Raw genomic sequence first — 20,067 nt, forward strand, 5'->3', positions numbered from 1 at the left:
TGAGGGGATGTTTAGAAAATCCACTGCCCACGCCAGCAGCTGACTCATGTTTTTATTAAAGAAGGCCTGTACTGAACTGACTCCATGTATTCCCCCTGGACACCTCCCTGGGCTGTGCTGTGCCCTCATGCTGCCTCCCACCGCACTGACCCCCGGCCAGCCACGGCTGCTTGGGGACCACCACCACACCCTCTCTGTCCTTTTGGGTTTTCTTTCCTTGGAAAAAAGAAAAACAAAGCCTCTTGAGCAACTGAGGTGTTGTGGCAGAGGGTGGGTTTGGTTGTAATCTAGGGGCTGCTTGGGCTGCTGGGGGGCACAGAGCTGAGAGAGGAGGCAGGAGTTCCCACCTTGGCCAGGACATCATCTCAGATGTCCTGCACTCCTCCTGCCCTGATGGGGTGGATGCCAGCTGCTCAGCCTTCTTTAAATCTTCCCCACACCTTGATGAATTCAAATAATGTGTCTGAGAATCTCTCAATGGGACAAACATTATTTTCTGTCAGTAAGGGAATTTTTTTGCAGTTTGCTTCTGTGCTGTAAGAAGGTGCAGAAGCTCTGGATCAAACCTGTCTTTTGGACCCTCTGTTCTTGCCACTGTTTCCAACCAAATTAAATCTGCAAAAGTGCACCAGCTATCCTGAAAAAGGAGACTACCCTGAGGAGATACCTTTCTAACTTTTTTTTTTTTTTTTTGCTTTCCAAGAACAAAAAGGCCCTTCTCATAAAGACAATGCCGCTGAAATCCCTGTCCCTGGCTTGTTTGCAAGGCAGACTCATCCCCTCCTGCCTCCCTCTACCAACTCCTGCACAATGGCCACAGCTAATGATTCCCTGGGTGGATGAGCCTGAGAGATTGCAGCTTATCACCTCCTGTCTGGGTGTTTTGTTTGCACTCCCAAAGCCCAACTTGTCTCTGGTGCAGAAGAGGAGCTGGTGAGCGGGAGAGCGGCTTATGTGGGGGGCAGGCAGCAGAGGGGACATGCTGCACACATGGCTCTTCCGGATACTTTTCTCAAAGGATAAAGACATGTCTGATGAGTCCTTGCACGGGGATATCCAAGCTGCTGGGAATAGCTCAACAGAGATATTTCCCAGCAGTCTTCCCCTCCTAGGATAGCACCACTGCTCCCGATGAAGCAGGAGAGGGAGAGATCCACTGGTATTATCCTGATGGCTCCCTTGCACTGGGAATGGGCTATCTGGGATGAGCAGGGGATGGAAAAGCTAGCGCAGACCATGCTGGAGGGCAGAGCATCTTGATCCCCCAGGTGGTACATATTCCCCCCCATCTCCCTCTACAAATGGGAGACCTCAATGCCCACTTCTAGTCTGGAAGCAGGAAAAACAAAACCCTCTCCTGGGAGAAGTCTGCAAAGGTCAGGGTTCATTGTTTTGGGATGCTGGGAGAAGCTCTGGGGAGCCCACAGCATCCCAGCAAGCACACGGCGGCCGGCGCTGCACGTCCTCAGGGAGCATCCCAGGCCATGCACTCTGTTTGGAACAGCACATCAGGGTTAAGGCAGCTCCTGGGAAAGGCCAGCTCGGAGGAAGCACTGAAGCCGGAGGGACTGGCTTGTGCAAGTGCGTGGGCTGAGGAGAGCCACTCAGCTACCTCTGCCTCACCCCCACTTCATTGCTCACCTCTATTTTTGGTCCCTACACCCCCGCTTGAGGTGTTTGCAGGACTTTGTGATCCCCCCAGGGATGGGACAGCTGCAGTATGGGCTGCCAGAGCTGCTCTGGGCTGAGAATTCCAGCTTCAATCAGTGTTGTCAAGTGCTAGAGGGGGCCTGGGGTCACGTAGTGGAATGTTTCTGGTGAGGACAGCAGCCACTGAGGTAGGGGCACTCCAGAGTATTTGGACTGCTCTGCATCACTGGAATCAAAGCAATGCTCAGACATCCTGCCCCATCCCAGGTGGAGCTGGGACCACAGGGAAAAGGCCATATCCCATGCCTGATGTGAACGGGGGACACCAGAGCCAGGTGACCCAACACAGTGGTGGGAATGGCCAGGCTGGAGTCAGAGACAGATCCCGTGTGCCAGCAGGTGAGGGGCAGGTAGGAAAGAAGAAGCAGATGTTGACTTTTCCATTTTCTCCAAAGGTTTAATGAGAGCCAGATTAACCCCTGGCTTCAGTTCCTTTGGGTGTCTATCAACTCCAAGTCCGCCCAAGAACTGCAGCATCTCTCTGATGTGGTGTCAAGACACAGATCACAAGAGAGGAGTACTGGGGAGCACGGGATCACATCTGGGAAACTTATCCAGTGTGGCAGCTGCCACCACTTGCTCCTGCCTGGATCCAGCTCTTAGGCCCTGGGGAGAGCTAGACAGAGGCTTTTTATCCAGCCTTTTCCAGACCTCTGCCCTGGCCTCCAGAGGAGCCACGTACCCTGTACTTTGCCAAGGTGGTGATGGGTGACAGCAGCGCTCAGGGAGAAAGGGAAGGCAGAAAGTGCTGGGCTCCTTCCAGAGTGACCATACGGTGGGGAGCCCCTCGGGCTGGGGAGCCTCCTGCAGCACCACAGATGCAGGTCATGGATACCACAGCGGGAGAGTGGTGTCAGGAGGTGGCTGCACACCATGTAGTGCTGTGTTCCTACAGATGCTGGCCCATCCCTGGGCTGGGACACTTGCAGGAGGCAGTGGAGGATGCTTGCCCACTGCCTCTCTGCGCCTCGGGGCCTTTCTGCCCCCGCCCCACGCACTCTCCCTAACCCCCGGGATGAGCCCCGGTATTAAATGCGCTGGGCGGAGCCCGGGAGGCAGCGGCAGGCTCCTGGATGAATACTAATAGCGATGCCGTCCGGTCGCCCCAGACTTTCCCACACATCTGCAGCCACTTAATTGTGGGAATCGTTAACCCTTTGCTTATGCAGCGCCTGAGCAGGGGTGAAGCACGGCCAGGATGCTCCCCGCCAGGCCCCGGACACCTTGAGGACCTGGTATCTCCCATCACAAGCCCTGCTCAGCACCCACGGGATGCACGGCGAGCACCCAGGGGTAATCGCATCACCGACCCAGTGAGAGCACTGGAAAGTAACAAGAGATGCCAGCGGGTGTCCCTGTTCCCAGCGCCTTCTTGAGGAGAGTCCTAAGACTTGTGGCATTTGCATTTTGCCAGGAAAACTGATCCGGATCCCACAGAGCACCCCCGAGCCCTGGAGAGGAGATAGGGGGCTGTGCAGCAGTGCTGGCAGCACGTTGAGTTGGGCTCTCCAGGTCCAGCACCCATCTCTCTGGGGACCAGTCTTGTAGAGCCCTTCTCAGCTTGGGGACAAAAGTGTCAACAGAGATGAGGTCCAGGCATTTGGGGAAAGCCAAGGGCACGTGGAGGCTTGCAACAGGGCAGATGGAGCTGGGCCAAGGGCTTGTCATCTGCAAGGCAGTTCCACCAATGTGAGCTGACCCGATGAAACCATCTGCTGATAGTGGGGTTCACAGCAAGCTGGAGGACAAGGCAGGGCTGGGTTTCCCAGGGTGAGTGCCACCTCCATGGGAGGAGTAGATGGCTGCCTCTGCAAACCTGCTCCATCTGTGTGATAGATGCTTGAACCACGGCCCTGGGGACCTCCCAGTCCTCCCTTCCCCAGTCCTTCTGCATCCAGGAGATGGCATCACTCGATCACAGATAGCAGAGCCGAGCCCCAGGGAGCGGCGAGGGATTCCTGGCTGTGCACCCTCTCCTCTGTATCTGCCTGGTTTCCAGCAGAAATCTCAGGTCTGGAGGACTAGAATGACCCAGGCTGGGTGTGGTGCTGGGCTTCTCTGGAGTGGATGGTGGAGGTACTGCCACCTTCTCTGATCCAGCTAGGGACCCTGAAGGCTCTGGCAGCCTCTGATCAGTTCACCCACTGGGACACAGGTGTAGGTGGCACCAAGGGTCCCCAGCAGCATCCTTCAGCCCCAGAGTAGCATCTGGGTTGCTCCCTGTGGAGCCCATGGAGAACTCCTCACCTGGCTCTTCCCCAGCATAAACTTCATAATCCCCACCAGCAATAAAACTGGCCAAAGAAAAGGAAAAGAGGGAGGTTCTCTTTGGTGGATCTCTGTGGACCAATTGCCTTCCCCTACACCTTTTCCCCATGCTGAGGGAGCTCATGGTACAGCTCACGGCACTGCCACAGGCACCTGCTGATGCTGCACCCAGCCCAGCCCTTCACCTGCTGCAGAGGATGCAGGTGCTGGGTGCTGCCCCCAGAGCCCTGCACCCCCTGATCCCCAGCAGCCACCTGAGCCCTTGGCCTTGGGTCCATGGGCTGGGAAAAGGGAAAGGGAGGCCCAGGCTTCCTGTCACTGAAACAGCCAGGAATAACCCCAGAATCCCCTGTCCCTGAAATGCAGCCACTCCTGGGGTGGGACCCAGAAGCCATCTGCGTCCTTCCACACCTCCAGCCATCTGCTCAGGAGGGGATTTTCTGCTTTTCTTCTCCTTTCCCCCCCCCCCCCCCCACACACACTCTGAGCCAGTGTCTCTTTGCTGATGGGAGGAGGAAGAAGGCCTTGGCACTTTTGTTTAAACAAAGCTCGGGCTGTGCTGAGACCTTGGGGGAAAAAGCAGAATGGATAGGGTTATATGGTAGATAAATTGAACTGTGCTGTGGAGTGAGATGAGATTGTCACCCTGTGGGATAGTCAAGACAGTCACCTTTGTCACAAGGAAGGGAGCAAGGCTGGCTGAGGGGCTGAGGGTGCTGGGGAAGCAGGGAGGATGCTGTATATTGCTCACCTCTCATGGTACCTCTGGCAGAACTGGGTCTCAGGAGGCAGAGTCAAGGCAATGCCAACTCTGGGGATGATTTACCATTGCTGGGGTTTTACTCTGCTGCCTTTTTGCAAACTGGATCCCTTCTGTCTTACTGTCCCCTTTTTGATCCCATCCCAGCTCCCATCTCCTTGCAATTGCAGATCCAGCAGGGCATCTGTGACTATTTTCAGCCAGAACTGGGACTGGAGCAATGGGACAAGGCACCCAGGACTAATGCTTCATTGCAGGGTGGGAATGGCAGCTGCGAGGGGGGTATGGTGAGCTCTCACAAAATCCGCCAAAGGGACATGGCAGTCCCTCCAGGAACACGGGAGAGCTCAGGATGCTGTGGGGAGGGACGGCGTAGAAGTGAGTGGGGCCCCTGGGCCCTGTCCCCAACCCACCAGAGAAGGCTGGGGACACCTGCTGTATGCAGAGAGAGAAGCAAGAAATGGTTGTGCATCAAATGCACTGAGCTCCTTGAGTCCTGGTTTTGTTAACATTTTTCTTTTAACCCCACGATTCTGTTTGCACACCAGAAACACTTCCCAGGTTCATATCAGGAAATACCTCTGAAATGCTCTTGTTTTTTTCCCCTCTTTTCAATTTAATTCTAAATTTCTTTTTGCCCTGCTTTTTGTTTGTCTGGTTTTGGTTTTGGTTTGGTTTTTGGTTGTTTTGTTTCTCATTGTCACATTCTGTGCTGTTTCTGTTCCTGGAGATTGAGGACCTCCCAGTCCTCACCCCACTCATGTTTGCAGCTGGTGTAGAAGGGGCTGGTGTAGATTGAAAGGGCAGAGGTGGCCTCGGGGAGGTGACAAAACACCCTCATGGAGCCTCTGCAGTGCTGTTCTTTGGTTTGAGGAGAGAAAGCCAGCCTGCAAATGGTGAATGTGACTGCATGGTGGTGACCAACAGAGCCAGCGTGTGACACTGGTGTGGAGAGGTTGGTAGGAGGGGAGGAGGCTCCCTACTGCTGCTGATGGGATTTTCTGGCCTGGATGGCACAGAGCTGGTCCTTGGTCCCTCATCCCCCTCCATAATGGAGGTGTGTCTGGTCTCCCACCTTGCAGGCAGACACTGCTTTACCAAGGTCCCGTTTGCACTCAAGCACAAACCGATTTTCCCTATCAAAAAACATATGGGGATTTTTTTGCTTCTTTAAGAGCAAAAAAAGACAAGAAACTTCTCTTTCTGCAGGGTCATGAGCCCCTTGGAGCCCTGCTGGATCCCAGGTACTCCCCATTGGGTCCAAGGTGAGGTTATTTCCCCTTACACACAGCTGTCTCTGTCCATCTGTCTGTCTGTCCCTCTGACAGCTGGGACCAAGCTGAGTTTTGCTATCAGGCTTGGAGGGGTGGGTTTGTCCCTGCATGGACTAACTGCAGGGGTACCCAGAGCTTTCCCTTCCCACCAGCCCCCTTTTCCATATCAAGCTGACTGTGACACTGACCACAGGAAACCATCACCCCAGAGCAAGGGTTGGGTGTCCCCCAACACTGCAGGCACAACACAGCTTGTCCCCTGCCCTCAGACAGGCTTTAATACAAGGACTCAGCCCGAAGCACCCTGCTCCCTGATGGATGCAGGGACCGGTGGGCTCCCTTGGGGCATCAGTGTGGGTGACACCAGCCATGGGACACAAAACTGGCTGCTCCAAAGGGACCACAGCGGGTCTCTTGGGGACAGCCATGAGGTGGTGACAGCAGAGGGGACGTGGGGTCCTTGGTGGTCCCCGGGATCACCCGGCGCCTTAGCCCCCCTGCAACCAGGTTGGGAGGTTTGAATTCGCCCCCCACACTCCCGCCGGGGGGTTCCTGCACTTTGAAATGCAAACCTGCCTTTCAATGCAAATGCTGCGAGAGGTTGGGCCCAATAAAAGCCTGTGGGCAGGGAGGTGCTTGGCCCCGGGACGCAGCTCCCCGAGGTGCTCAGGTGAGCGCAGGAGGGGCGGCCGCCTCCTCTCCCCTCCCCGGCCCAAACCCGGTCCGGCGGCACGGCGGCTCCCGCAGCATGTGCGCCCAGCCGGCCCGGGAAGATGTATGTAGGTTATCTTTTGGATAAGGACACCAACATGTATCCCAGTCCCGTCCGGCATCCCAGCCTCAACCTCAACCCCCAGAATTACGTGCCTGGGCCGCCCCAATACTCGGACTTCGCCAGCTACCACCATGTGCCGGGGATTAACAACGACCCTCACCACGGGCAGCCGGCGGCAGCCTGGGGCTCTCCCTACACCCCAGCCAAGGAGGATTGGCATTCCTACGGGACCCCCGCTCCGCCTGCCACCGCCAGCCCAGGGCAATTTGGATTCAGCCCCCCAGATTTTAACCCCATCCAGCCCCCGGGCTCTGGACTCCTGCCTCCCCCCATCAGCAGCTCGGTCCCTCAGCTCTCCCCGAACGCCCAGAGGCGCACCCCATACGAGTGGATGAGGCGCAGCATTCCCAGCACCAGCAGCAGCGGTAAGGATCCCCTCCAAGCCCTCCACCCTCCACCCCCGCAGGGGATCCATCCCAGGGCTTGAAGTCCTGCGGGGTCCGATCCTTGTCCTGGCAAGAGAACTGCGGAGAAGCACAGCACTCTTGGCCTGCCCTGTTCCCAAAGAACAAGGGGACACCGTGGCCGAGGTGGAAGGCTGGGTAGGGCGGGCAGAGCCGGATACCCCCGGGGTTAGCGGGGTACTGTCCCACCCCCGAGGGGTGCTGGACGGCTGTCTCGCGTGTACAGGGCCGCAGCCATGAGCCTGTGTGCAGCTGCGGTGGGATGGGTGCGTTTCTGTGTGCAAGGAAGGCGCCGAGTGTCTGTACCTGGAGGGAAGGTGCTGCACATGATGTGTGTGTGTAAGGTGTGTTTAATGCCCGTGAGGTGCTGTAGGGGCTCTGTGAGTGTGCAAGGTGCCCTAAGCAGTGTGTGTATGGGGGGGCTTGGCTGTATAGGTGAGTGTGCACGGGGCAATGTGCACGTGCAGCATATGCCTGCGAAGTGCAGCGTGTTGAGGACGGTGCACGGTGTGGTGCGTGCGTGCTGGGTGTGCAAGGTGTGCGTGCCAGTGCAGTCTGTGCATGCACTTGTGGTGTGTGTGCAAGGTGCGACGTGTGTGTGTGTGCAAGGTGCATTTGGGGAGGGTGCTACAGGGAGGGTGCTTGTGAGTGCATGCCATGTGCAGCATGCCCCATGTGCGTGGGCAGGGCATGTGTGTGCCGTGCACCGTGTTTGCAGGTGTCCCTGCAGCGGTGCCTGCCCGCCGACCCGGCCTTCGAGCATCTATGGTGTCCTCACCTCCTGTCCCCATGTCCCCGGGGTCCTGTCCCTGCTGAACTCCTGACCTGGGGATGAGGGGAATCGTCTGGGTAACCCCAGCCCCTGCCCGCGCTGGGAGGGGTGGGAGGGGGGGGCCCTGCTGCTCACTTCAAAGGGGTGGGCAGGTCTCCCCTTGGGGCCAGCCCAAATTGACAAGGGCTTCGCTTTGTCATGGAGATAGTGGCCGGTTCCTTTGGCAGCGAGGTGAGGTGCGGGGCCCTTTGTCCTGCACTGCCCGCACCCTTTCATCTTCTCCTCCAGGCTGTCATTGCTGTCAGCCCAGCCTGAACCCCCCCTGCCCGCAGGCACCCTCTGCCCGGACCCGCCACCGCTTTCCCTTTCCCGGCCATGGGCTCCGCAGAGCCGGGACCAAACTCACTGGAGGAGTGGCTCTGGGGACATCTCGCGGGCTAGTTTTTGGCCACCGCTGCTCATATATCCCCGCGCTGGGGACAGGGATCCTTTTTTACAAGGTGTCCACCGTGTTAGGGTTTTTCTGGTTCACTGCTATCTCCACACAGGGATGGCCAAGCCCCGTGTGGAGATCCTCGTGTAAGAGGCTTATGCAAAAGTGCCAGGGGTCTTCCAGCATAGAAAATAGCTCCTTGTGTTCACCTGACCCGTGTGGTGGGAAGAAGGCAAAATATCCTGAAAAATGGGAAACAAACAGCCCTGGTCTGGAAAGTGGAGGGGAGAGGCAGGCTGGTATTTTCTGGCCCATTTTAAGCACTGGATGTACCCATTTAGGAAAAATGCCTCCCTCTGGACTCAGTGATGGAGACCCACTGGTGTGCTGGGTCTGGGGGCTTCTCTCTGCCCTGCAGTGGAAGGGGGGTAATCACACCACACACAGATGGGGCCAGCCACTTCTGCAGGTTTTGTAGGTCTGAAGGTTTCGGTTTCTTCAGAGGAAGAGAGGTGGGAGGGAAAACTAATGAGGGGAGAAAGACAGCAGCACACCTCTCCTCTGGATCAAGGGCAGGGTTTTACACCCAGTGGTGGGGCCGAGATAAAAGGGGCTTGAAAGTGCCTCTGATTGAGTTAGATGACAATTGAGTTGATTGAATTCTGAAAAAATTATCATTAGTTGCTTAGTTTGTATCTCTTAGATTAAATACATACAAAGGGACAAATAAATCAGCCTTGTTCCCCTTGTGCTCAGAGGAGGAGCTGCCCTGGCACAGCCCTAGTGGTGCAGGCATGGGCTGAAAGCCCCTTTCTTGTGGTGATTCCCCTGTCTGGGTGACCAGCGAGGTCCCTGTGCTTGCAGATTAAGGACTTGTCCTTGTGTTTCTGCCAGGTCCAAGCCCAGCACCGTTGGTGCTGAGTGGCTGCTGGATTCAGCGGTGGTGAGACCACATGCTGGGAGATGGTGGAGTGCCCTTTAAACAGGAAAAAAAGAGCCTTTCTCCATTAAGCCTGACAGAGAGCAGGGCAGAGATGGGCTCGACATAGGTATCTGAGGGTGAAATTCGTAGGTGAATCATTTTATTGAAATCAATAAGCTGGACTTTAATCAGTCTGGGTTGATTAACTACCCATCCCACGGCAGTGGGAGTAGGAAATGAATACGTAGACTTTTTTTTTTTTTTTGCTATAAACATCAACAGTTTTATTGCGAATGCTATAAATCATAATACTTCAGAGGGTTGTAAATTAAGGTTCCCTTTCTGTCTTGCCTTGTATAAACAGCTCTTGGCCACAGTTGGAAAGCTTTTGGGAAAGAGCTGTGTGGTACGAAGATAAAATGTTACACAGGGAATGTATGTGTGCTGGGAGCTTCTGCAAATGGGATCCAGAGCCCAACAAAAAATCAGTGAGAAATCTCCCAGTGACTCACTGTGGAATAAGGCTTTACAGGGGGATGATTTTATATACCTGTTGCTAAATACATGCATGTTTCACCTGGGTTGCTCACCCAAGTGAGCCAAGATAATCCTGCAGCAGAAGGGATTGTGAAGCTGGAGGGCTGGGTGCTGGAAATTGGGAGTTAAAAGGAACCAAGCTAGAAGATGTCCCCAGGCTTCATATCTCTCTCTGATGTCACCTCTTTTTCTTCTCATAAAAATCTTCATGAGCAGTGTGTCAGAGCCTCACGCTTCCTCTTTATTCACAATTATTTGCAAACTTCCCTGTGAATTGCACCCTGGCTCTATAAAAAGCTCAGGAAGGTGGCTGGAAACAGTGGCAGGCTGAACTTTGAAGTTCCCTCTCTGCTCATTAGTTATGCAAATCCTCAGATACTGCCTTGGGTCTGGCTTTTAGGTCACTAATCAAGCTAAGGCTTCAGTGCTAAATATTGTAAGTGAAAGTGCTACTGTTCCATCTCTCAGGAGGTGAATGTTCTCGGGACTTTGTGTTGTAAGTTTTGGGGTGATGGAGAGCAAATAGTGAGGATCCAAGTCTGAGTAAGTGGTGATTTACTGGGTGTGCAGTTTTCCAGCTCAGTTTTCAGTATTTCCAGCTCAGTTTTCCAGCTCCATTCATCACTAGAGGGGTCCATGAACGTGGGAGGAAGGAGTAAAAACCCCATTAATGATTCAGAGGAACATTTTCCGAAGACAGATGAGGTTTGTGGTGATGGTGGTGGCTGGAGGACAGTACACTTCCCTGGTCAGTCCCTGTATGTGGGACACCTCTTTAGGGCATGGTTGCCCCCCATAAGCCCCTTTGTTCCCCCAGGTCACTCGGTGTGTGTGTGCATCGGGCCCCACCAGACTTCTCCCTTTGAATTATTAACCCACAGCCTGCTCCTGGCCCCAGCTGGGATTTGCTGACCACTCAGCTTGCTGGCCAAGGTACAGGCCTTTCAAACTTCCCTAGAATTGACTTTCCTTGAACAAAAAGGGCTTCCCTGGAGTGCTGCTGGTACCTACGTGATGGGCTTGGCTGGCTAATACCCTGGGATTAGCAGAGGGATACTCTAAACCTCTGGCCAATGGCAGATGTTTCCTAGAGGGGACCCTTCAAGGACACCCACTCCAGTGTTAGCTTTGTGATCCCCTGGATAAGGGCCCTGTGCTGCCCCTCAGGAAGGATGGGCTGAACCTTACAGGGCTGCACAGGGGAGAGAAGTCCTGGTGCCCAGCCAGCACCACCACTTTCTTGCTGTCCTCCTCCTTCTTCATGCTGTGGGGCTGGTGTGAAGGTGATGTCCCACATGATGCCCACGTGCTGCCCCAGCACTCCTTGCCCTTCCATGCTGCCATGGTCTTTGACCTGGCACGGGAGCCTGGCTGGTGGCACTTGCCTCAGGGCTTGTAAAACCAGGGGAACAACTGAAGGAATCTGCCAGTTGCCAAAATAAAAGGTTGAATCACTACAGAACCCGGAAATGCTTGCCCCAACATCCTGCCCCAGGCTGCTGCCCCTGGTGTTGAGCATCTCCTGTTGTGTTGCCAAGCACAAGGGGTTGTGATGGTGAACCACCAGCTTGCTGCCCTAGCTGGCAACCTGCTAATCATCCCCCTGGGACTTGGACCTTCTGGGAGAAAGATGAGGCTTGCAGGAAGCGTGCCTTCAACCTGTGGGTGTGGGTGCAGAGCTGGTCCTGTCCTGTTGCACTGTCAGTGCAGCCCAGCCAGGACCAGCCTGTACTCCAGCACACCAGTCTGTGCTCTCCTGATTTGGCCCTTCCTTGTGTGCTTCTGTCCCTCCCCAGCTGCCAGGCTGCCCTGCCTGGCTGTGCCATGTGCTGAGCCCTCCTAAGCCCCAGGCAGCAGCTGGGCAATGCCCATTCCTCCAACTTGGAGCAGAGCTGGGGTGCCTTGGCAAGGTCCATTGGGTGAGGATTCATCCAGCCTCCCCTTCCCTCCACAGTACAGAAACATTAAATTGTCTACAGGGGTGGTGCCTCCTCTCACCCAGATTTTGACATCTGGCAGTTGCCTAATTCTGAAGCCCTTTGGCAGAGGAATGATCCCCGGCAGGGATCTAGGGAAGGATTGCCCTCTGGAGGGGTTGGTTTCTTGCTGGAGGCGATGAAGCAAGCCACATGGCTCTGGTCCTTCTCCCCACACTGGTCGTTCAATCCATCACTCCTCTGCTTCCTGTGGCTGGGGGGAAAAATAGCTGATGATACTGAAGCATGCACGGGAGGGCTTGTGAAAACCCAGACCTGCTGGTTCCCAGCACTTGGGGGAGGGTGGGGAGCTTGGGTTTATCCCCCTCCCCTGCCACAGAGGAGCTTGTGTGCTTTGGGGCCGCTGCTGGAGATGGAGGGGAAAGGTGGGGAGCAGGGGAGTGTGGGGCAGGGGGAGGATGTCGGGCAGCTCAGCCTGTGCTGGTGCAGATTTTGGGGTTCCCATGTCCAATAAGTTTGGGGACAGTGAAGGAGCTGGGCTGTGTGTCCTGAGCATCAGCACCACTGCTGCACAGCACGGCTGCCTCAGCAGAGGGAGCATCGACCCCTCTGCACAGAGCAGCTGGAGCACATCTGGCTGCCAGATGGGGTGACCACAGCTAGCCTGGAGGCTCCTGCCTGTTAGGAGCTGAGCACAGCCCTCTCCTCAGCCTGGGGTCTCTGTCCTGCGGTATTGCTCTGCCAGCTGCCCCCCTCTTTGCAGGGTTGGAGAATTCCCCTCATGGAGCTGCAGAAGGACCAGGGATCAAGCTGTTCTGGGAGTTCCACCAGTGATCAGAGCCCACAGTGCTGACCCTGGAACTCCACACTGCTTTGGAGCTGTTTCTGTGCCTCAGTTTCTCCATCTGTAGCATTGCCTGCGTTACACTGAGGGTGGGGGAAATTTTTCCTTGATGCTTTCCCTGGGGAAAAATGTCAAATCCTGACAGACCACTGACAGTTCTGGGATGAGAGGATTTTATCCTCTTTGCAAGCAGCCGCTGCTCATTCAGAATGAAGCAGCTTTATCCTGCACAGCCTTGCACCCCATCTGGCTGCACTTTAACTCCTGTGCCATCAAGTTCTCTCCCCAGTGCTCACTGCTGAGGGAACCTTTCCAGCAGTAAAATACTGTAGTTTCATCAGACGGGTGGAAACACACCTGGTACAGACAGACAGACAGACAGACAGGAGATGAGGCTGTTCAGAGGGAGCCAGGGCACGGCCAGAGCATCGCCAGCAGGGTGAGCCTGCACAGGGTGGCTCCGGGAGCAGCTCGCCCAGACTTTTTGTACCAGTCATGCGAGGAGCTGGTGCCATCCCTCATGCCAGCACCTCCCGTGGGAAGCAGCGTGTGAGGTGCCCGTGTCCCCAGGCCTCGGGGACCTCTGCGTCGGGGCGCGACAGCCGGCACCATGCTGGGCTGGCATCCCGGCGGCCGGCGATCGGAGCCCTGATGGCTGCACGGCTGCTTCCTACTCAGCCAGGGTTTGTGGTGCTGCAATTTGGAGCTGCTCTGACCTGTGAAATGGAGACCTTTAGAAAACTCAGCAGGTTTTATGCTCCTGGCTGCTGGCAGCCATGCTGCTCCTGCTGGGGCTGGGAGAGCTGGGTGTGGGGAATAAGGATGCTCCATGCAGAGCTGGCCTGGCCCCCTCTTAGCTGTGCTGGACACATGGAGCTGGGTGCATTTGTTTGTGGAACTGGGGAAAACATAAGCTCCCAAAGGCCATGAAACCTCTCTTGCTTTTTCACTGTTTTCCTTCTCCGCCCAGGGTGCCACTGCCAGCCCAGAGTCTCTTTCCTCCCTGGTTTGATCCAGCATTTCCTAAATTTGCTCAATGCCATCCTCAAAACACCCCATTACCCTGTAGCCTATCTGTTAGGGTGTTTGGGGCAGGGTTTCTTATTGAAAGCCATCCTTTGGGCAGGTCAGGGATGAAGAGGGGGCATTACCCCTCCCCATCCATGCTCGGGACAATGCAGAGCCTGGGCTTGTGGGCACAGGGAGCTGGTTAGATTTTCCTTTCCCTGCCAGGCTCCTGACCTGGTCCAGGGCATCCCCAGCCACTGGGAACAGATCCATGCTGGGGTCAGGACCCCATCTCCCCCTTGTCTGTGTGGGTGCGTGTGCGTGCACACTCAGGAGTGCGTCCTTTGGGGTTTGCACAGCACATTAAAGCTATTCCCTTATCTAATCACAACTCAGGTGAGTGTTATTAGGGTTATACATTAACAGTGGTAACGATACCCTCTCCCCATGCAGCCAAAGGCCCTGCCTTGATCCCAAAGCTGAAACCATTCCCACTGGCCCTACCAGAGAGGTTCTTTTGACTGAGAGTTTCCTTTGCCTGGTCTTTTGGGGCCAAGCAAAAGGAGGGGCATTACCAGGCACCCTATCCACAGCACCCCAAGCAGCAGCAGCAGCAGCAGCAGCAGCAGCAGCAGCAGCAGCAGCAGCAGCAGCATCTCTGGGCTATCTGGCCCTGGGACAGCCCAATCCACCTCTGATGGACTTGGCTGAAGGTGCAGGAGCAGCTCCATACCTCTGCTCACCCATGCTCCTGATACAGCTCAGGGGTTTTCCAGTAGGTACAAGAGCTCCTCATAAGGAGCCACGCTATCTGGTCCCAAATTTCCTCTTTCCTTTCACAAAGCCATAAAAAGTCCCCAGGAGAGAGTTAAGTGTAAGCCAGCATTCACATTCAAGGTAGCTGAATTATTCATTGTCAATAGTATTTCTTGCAGATCCTTTTCTTTTCCTGGTGAATCACCTACAATACATTCCCTAATTCAGCAAACATCTCTGAAAACAGCAATTAGTTGAGATGAATAACTTTCCATCTCTGGCTTGGTGTTGTGCCCACTGTTTTGGGTCTTCGCTACCTGATTATGGGCAGAGATGTGCCCAGTTCTCATGGGGGTGGGACAGCACAACCAGAGTTGAGGCAGAGCAGAGGCTTCATCAGGGATGAACATTGAAGGGGGAATAACAAAGACCAAGCTGTGATGGATCTATTTACAGCTGCAGCAGGAAATAATAATTCCTGCTGAAATTCATGGCAGATGTGGTATTCACAAACCTCCTTATTTCTTTATTCTTTAATATTTCTTTCTCTTTATCTGTCAGTTCCTTTGCTTTCCATGTGTTTTTTTTCTCCAAGCAGTGGTATTCAAATAGCAATATTGTAAATGAGATAATTTAAAAGTAATTATCTCTTTAGAAACGTTTTAGCTTTCAAATAATAATTTTAAAAAAAGGAAAATGTTTATGAGAAAGAAGAAAAACTTGTAGGAGTCCCTGAGCCTGGAGCAGACAGAGGGATCCTGGTTTCTCACAGGAACTGCTGTGTCAGCAAATTCAACACAGGTCCCTCCTGGGCTGGGATGCCGAAGTTCTTCTCATACCCATGGCCCCTTCAGCTCCAGGGTGGTGAGAGGAGGCAGGAACCCCTTGGGAAGGACAGGGACATCTCGGGGTGGGCAGGGAAGCCATGGCCAGGACTGGGATCCCTTGGGAAGAACAAGGGTAGAATGTGGTGTGGGCATAATTCCAGCCCTGCACTGTGCTGGGGTCAAGTCCCAGCAGGAGCAGATGCCCCCTGTGCCCACCCTGACCCACCTCTCTTACTTATATCTTCACCTTAGGAAAGTCCCCACCTCCCTGCAATGGGGAAGCAGGGGAGAGAAAGATAAAACTGAATTGGTTGAGCAACAGGTTTATAGCCCAGGGCTTGGCTTTTTGCTCTGTGGAGATTCTCTGAAGTCTGATTAGGATTGAGTGCACCCTGGAGTCTCTGAAGCAGTTTTGCTCTGTGCCAAGCAAACTCCTGCTTCTACAAAGATGGTCAGAATTTAATAATATTATTGAGACTTCTCAATGTCCATCTGATTTGGCCAAAACTAGACAATGTGCCAAGGACTCCTTAGTGGGAATGGATGAACAGAACAGCAGGCAGATCCCAGACTACAAGCAAGGTTACATGGGTTTCTGGGTCACTAGAAATCCCTTTCTCCACATCAGCAGCAATATTCTGACCTTGCTGGTACACCCAGGGCAGTCCAGGGGAAATGCGTGGAACTGTTCTGGGCTTTCTCCTGCCCCTTCCCATGGCATAACTGCTCTCACTGCAGGAATTCAGGAGGAGATGAGCAGACATGTCTGCCAGGCAAACAAATGACTGGGTTCCCTGTCAGAAGGACAATGGCTGCTTGGCTGAAAGCATAGCTCCATCCCTCCTGACACCCTGGAACAGGATTTTGTTATTTTGGGTAGAGAAGCAAATACTCACAGTTGTGTTTATTGCTGCTTATGGACTCTTCTGCAGGGGAAAGCACCAGGGTTCCTCGGCAAACTGCTAGGCATGGGTGTCCCTCCTCGAGGTGTCACCTACACCCCCGCAGCCACAGCCTGGGCCACCACAGCCCCATGTGTATCAATGATGAAGGAGTCAACGGAGAAGAAAATTGGGCTGGTTGTCTTCTGGGCATCTCAGCTCACCCTTGCTCTGCTCTTTCTGCTAGGCAAGACCAGGACGAAAGACAAATACCGGGTGGTGTACACAGACCACCAGCGCCTGGAGCTGGAGAAGGAATTTCACTACAGCCGCTACATCACCATCCGCCGCAAGGCCGAGCTGGCCGGGGCCCTGGGGCTTACTGAGAGGCAGGTCAGTGCCCTGGTGTCCTGGGAAAACCACATCCTGGCTGGAAAAGGGAAGGGCTGCAGCCCAAGTGGGTAGCAGTGGTCTCACCACATTCCACAGATCTCCCTTCTCTTCCAAACTCTGGGATGCCGGAGGTTTGTCATCACTGACTTTGTGCACCCTCCATCTCTCCATTGCCATCCTTGTCTTTTTTGCAGGTGAAAATCTGGTTTCAAAATCGGAGGGCGAAGGAGAGGAAGGTGAACAAGAAGAAGATGCAGCAGCAAAGCCAGCCCACCAGCACCACCACACCCACCCCTCCAGCTGTTGGCACACCGGGACCCATCGGAGGCCTCTGCACCAATAGCGCCCCAAACCTCGTCTCCTCATCTCCGCTGACAATCAAGGAGGAATTCATGCCTTAACCCCCTTCACCAGCTACAGACACCAAGAGATAAGCACTATGCAGCACAGCCCAGATGGTCCAAGACCAGGACAGGGATGAAGGAGTCACAGCCCCTTCCCAAAGACACAATGGTCCCCAGATGAACCGATGGGGCGGTCAGTGACACTGGGTGAGGTGGCACCAAGACCTCCCCGAGGGGCTGGTGGGCTTGGTCCTACATAAAACCCATAGGTTAGGTAGTACTGATGTTGCTGTCCTGTAGGAAATACTCACCAGTCTGGTCTCTAGTATTTGTAGCCCAAAGCAAGGTCCTAATGTCAGCAGAAGGAAAGGGGTGGTGAAGGAGCATGGTTTTCCTACAGTGCTTCAGGTGAAGCTGGTAGGACTCCTCCTTCATGGTCCTCCTGACAATCTAGCTGCCTTTTGGGACAGCTGGAACAAGACTGAACTAGAGAAGAGACCTGGCTGGACTCAAGCTGGTCTCATAGAACTGCTGTGCCAGGAAGGGAGGTGCCAAGGACACAGCGAGTTGGACTGTGGGAGCCAGGCAGGACTCAGCCATGGGATGCCAGGGGGTTCTCTTTTGAACCACAGTGATGGTGGAGAACTGGACCATGTCCTTGGTGAGAATCCCCACATGTCCCAGCCACCCAGTAGCACCTGCCCCTGATCCCTCAGCTCTGCCCCTACAGCCACCAGAGCCCCAGGGAGCCATGGCCACCATGTTCCACCTGGAGCACAGGGAGAAGGGAGACAGGCACAGGCAGGCTGGAGTCAGATCACACTGGTGAGACTTGAGACCACCTTCCTGTAGGGAAGAGGAGAACGAGGAGGTTTGTCATCAGGATGGGGTGGAAGAACCAGCCCCAGGCCATCCAGAAGGGCCGATAGCAGGGGAGCTTTGGGTGCTGCTCCAAGGGGGCACAGCCAACACGGGCACTGCCAGGTTGGGCAGGGGCTCTGCCAGGCCAGGGCAGGGCTGACACCTGCCTTGGTGTTAGGTGGTGGAGACGTGGTTTCCAGGAAGACAGAGAAATATTTTTTCCCCCCATTTTCTTCAAAACCCAAAGGACTCCAGGTTTTGTTTTCCCTATCTCCCCCCTCCTCTATGCACTGCACCACCTCTCACCTGCTGTATGCCCTGTATCCCTCTTTTCCTCTCAGTGAACCACAGCTGAAACATTCCTTCATCCTGCTGAGTCCCGACCACTTCATTAACTTACAGCCCACTTCCAGCTTTTCCAAAGGCCAGTTGGGCACAGCTGGGACACAGGAGGATCTGCAGCTTCTGCATGGGTACTCCTGGGCTGTCGCTTCTGAAGACCAAGACAGGGATGAAGGAGCACAAGCCTTACACAGCCTTTCCCAGCACTGTCCCCCCAAGCTCCAGGAAGATGGAGTAGCAGACATGTGCTCTGCTACCTGCAGAGAACAAGCTGAGGCCCCACATCACACCCAACACCACTTGTGCCTCTCATCCCTTGGGTGCCCTCTCCACCTCCAGCCTCCCATTGCTCCCAGCCCTCCTGGGCTGAGAAACAAGGTGCCCAGGCACACTGCAGCTTTTTCAGGATGGTTCTGCCATCCTGCTGAAACCACAACCCTGCTCCAGCCCTTGTAGAGTTTGTGTCTCCCTCCCATGGGGACAAGTGACACCTCCCTCAGCCACCACTGCTGGCTGTGCTGGATGGTGAGGATGAATGTTTGCATTGGCTTGGGACTTTGGCTCAGGGCTTGTGTATATAAGGCAGAACTGTTTTTTCATTTTTATTTTTTAGGCATTGGTGAAAATAAAAGCCAGCAGGAATCCCAGGTTTGTTGCTCTCTCCTCCCAGCCTGTGGTGCTGCAGCAGGGGACAGATGCCAGCTCTTGCGTCACACCAGTGCTGGTGTCCCCAAGCACAGCTGGCATAGGGAAGAGAAAAATAATGGCAAAGAGTGGAGATGGATGTCTCAAGGCAGCAGCAGCCCTGCCCCTTCAGCAGGTGCCCATCCCACAGGGGCACTGCTGGTGGTGGCACAGCCACATCCCATCCCTTTGCTCTAAGAGGATGGGCTGTGCTGGGTGACTGCAAAGTGACATCCCTGGGGGCAGCCAAGGAAAGGGTGAGGCTGGGGTTTGGGCTGGCAGAGGCCAAAGAACAAGGCCAGTTGCCCACGGACGTGGCCACCTCCCATTGGCACCTCCTGGCTTCTAATCTCATTTTATGGCTGTTGACGGGCTGAATATCCTCCTTGTCCAAGAAGAGCAAACACAGAATGAGGATGTGAGATAGTGCCTGGGACAGCTGGCACTGGTGCCCAGCACTCTGCTCTCTCCATCCCAGCCTGGTCCTGCAGGGCACTGGGCAAGGGGCTGCCCTTGGGTCCCTGCTCAAAATGTCTCTTCCAGCCCCAAAACATGCTAAACATTTTCTGGGAAGAGGTGGAACATTTATGCTGAGGTGTCCTGACAGGGCAGGTAGAGGGACATCTGATGCAGGATAAAGTCCTTGTGGGTGGAGGACATGGAGGAACAGGGACTGGATGAGGTGGCATTGCACAGAGGGATGGAGCCAAGGGTTTTTTCCTTGATCTTGCAACAGTGGCTGCACCTACTGCTGCACCCTGGTGACCCTGCTCTCCCTGGCACAGTGCCTGGGCTGCCCATGCATGGAATCACCATCTCATGCACCCCTGCAAGGGGACAGGGGGGATCAGGAGTTAAAAGAGGCTGAGGGTGGCAAACAAGCTGGTGCCATGTGCGAAAAGGGATGGGACTGGATGGGTCACCTGCCCAGTGAGCTGAGGAAACTGAGGTCCCTTTCTGCATGAGCCCCACACTGGGGCCTGGCTCTTCCACATGCAGCCTCCTCCTCCTTCACTGGACTTTGCCTGCCTGGGACATCCAATTTTGTCATTGCCACATGGGGATTGGCTGGGGAGTTCCTGCCCTGACAGGGAATGGGATTGTGGTGACCCAGCCCAGGGCATCACCATTGCCTGCAGGGTCTTGCTGAAGGGGGAAGTTTGAAGTGGAACAGAGTCCTGGGGGGGGGAATGAAATGTGCATCTCCCAAATTAACCTGCTGTGCTGAGGTGCCCATAGTGGGTCAGGGGCTGGGCTGAAGGGAAGATGCTCCAT

The 20,067-nt window shown here is 54.8% G+C and overlaps 1 protein-coding gene across 1 annotated transcript; it reads left to right on the top strand.

The window, feature by feature from the left end:
- Positions 1 to 6,785: 6,785 nt before the first annotated feature.
- Positions 6,786 to 17,012, top strand: CDX1 (caudal type homeobox 1). Its single transcript, XM_008501869.1, has 3 exons — positions 6,786 to 7,212; positions 16,416 to 16,561; positions 16,756 to 17,012. The coding sequence occupies exons 1-3, from the start codon at positions 6,786 to 6,788 to the stop codon at positions 16,960 to 16,962; spliced, it is 780 nt and encodes a 259-aa protein (XP_008500091.1). The 3' UTR covers positions 16,963 to 17,012.
- The last annotated feature ends 3,055 nt before the right edge of the window (positions 17,013 to 20,067 follow it).

This window comes from Calypte anna, chromosome 13 (genome assembly GCF_003957555.1).
Source record: "Calypte anna isolate BGI_N300 chromosome 13, bCalAnn1_v1.p, whole genome shotgun sequence".
Taxonomy (NCBI): domain Eukaryota; kingdom Metazoa; phylum Chordata; class Aves; order Apodiformes; family Trochilidae; genus Calypte; species Calypte anna.

Coding starts and splice junctions, on each gene's coding strand:
- CDX1 (XM_008501869.1), top strand. CDS start 6,786: ATGTATGTAGGTTATCTTTTGGATAAGGACACCAACATGTATCCCAGT. Junction 7,213..16,415: donor TCCCAGCACCAGCAGCAGCG/GTAAGGATCCCC, acceptor TCTTTCTGCTAG/GCAAGACCAGGACGAAAGAC. Junction 16,562..16,755: donor TGGGGCTTACTGAGAGGCAG/GTCAGTGCCCTG, acceptor TCTTTTTTGCAG/GTGAAAATCTGGTTTCAAAA.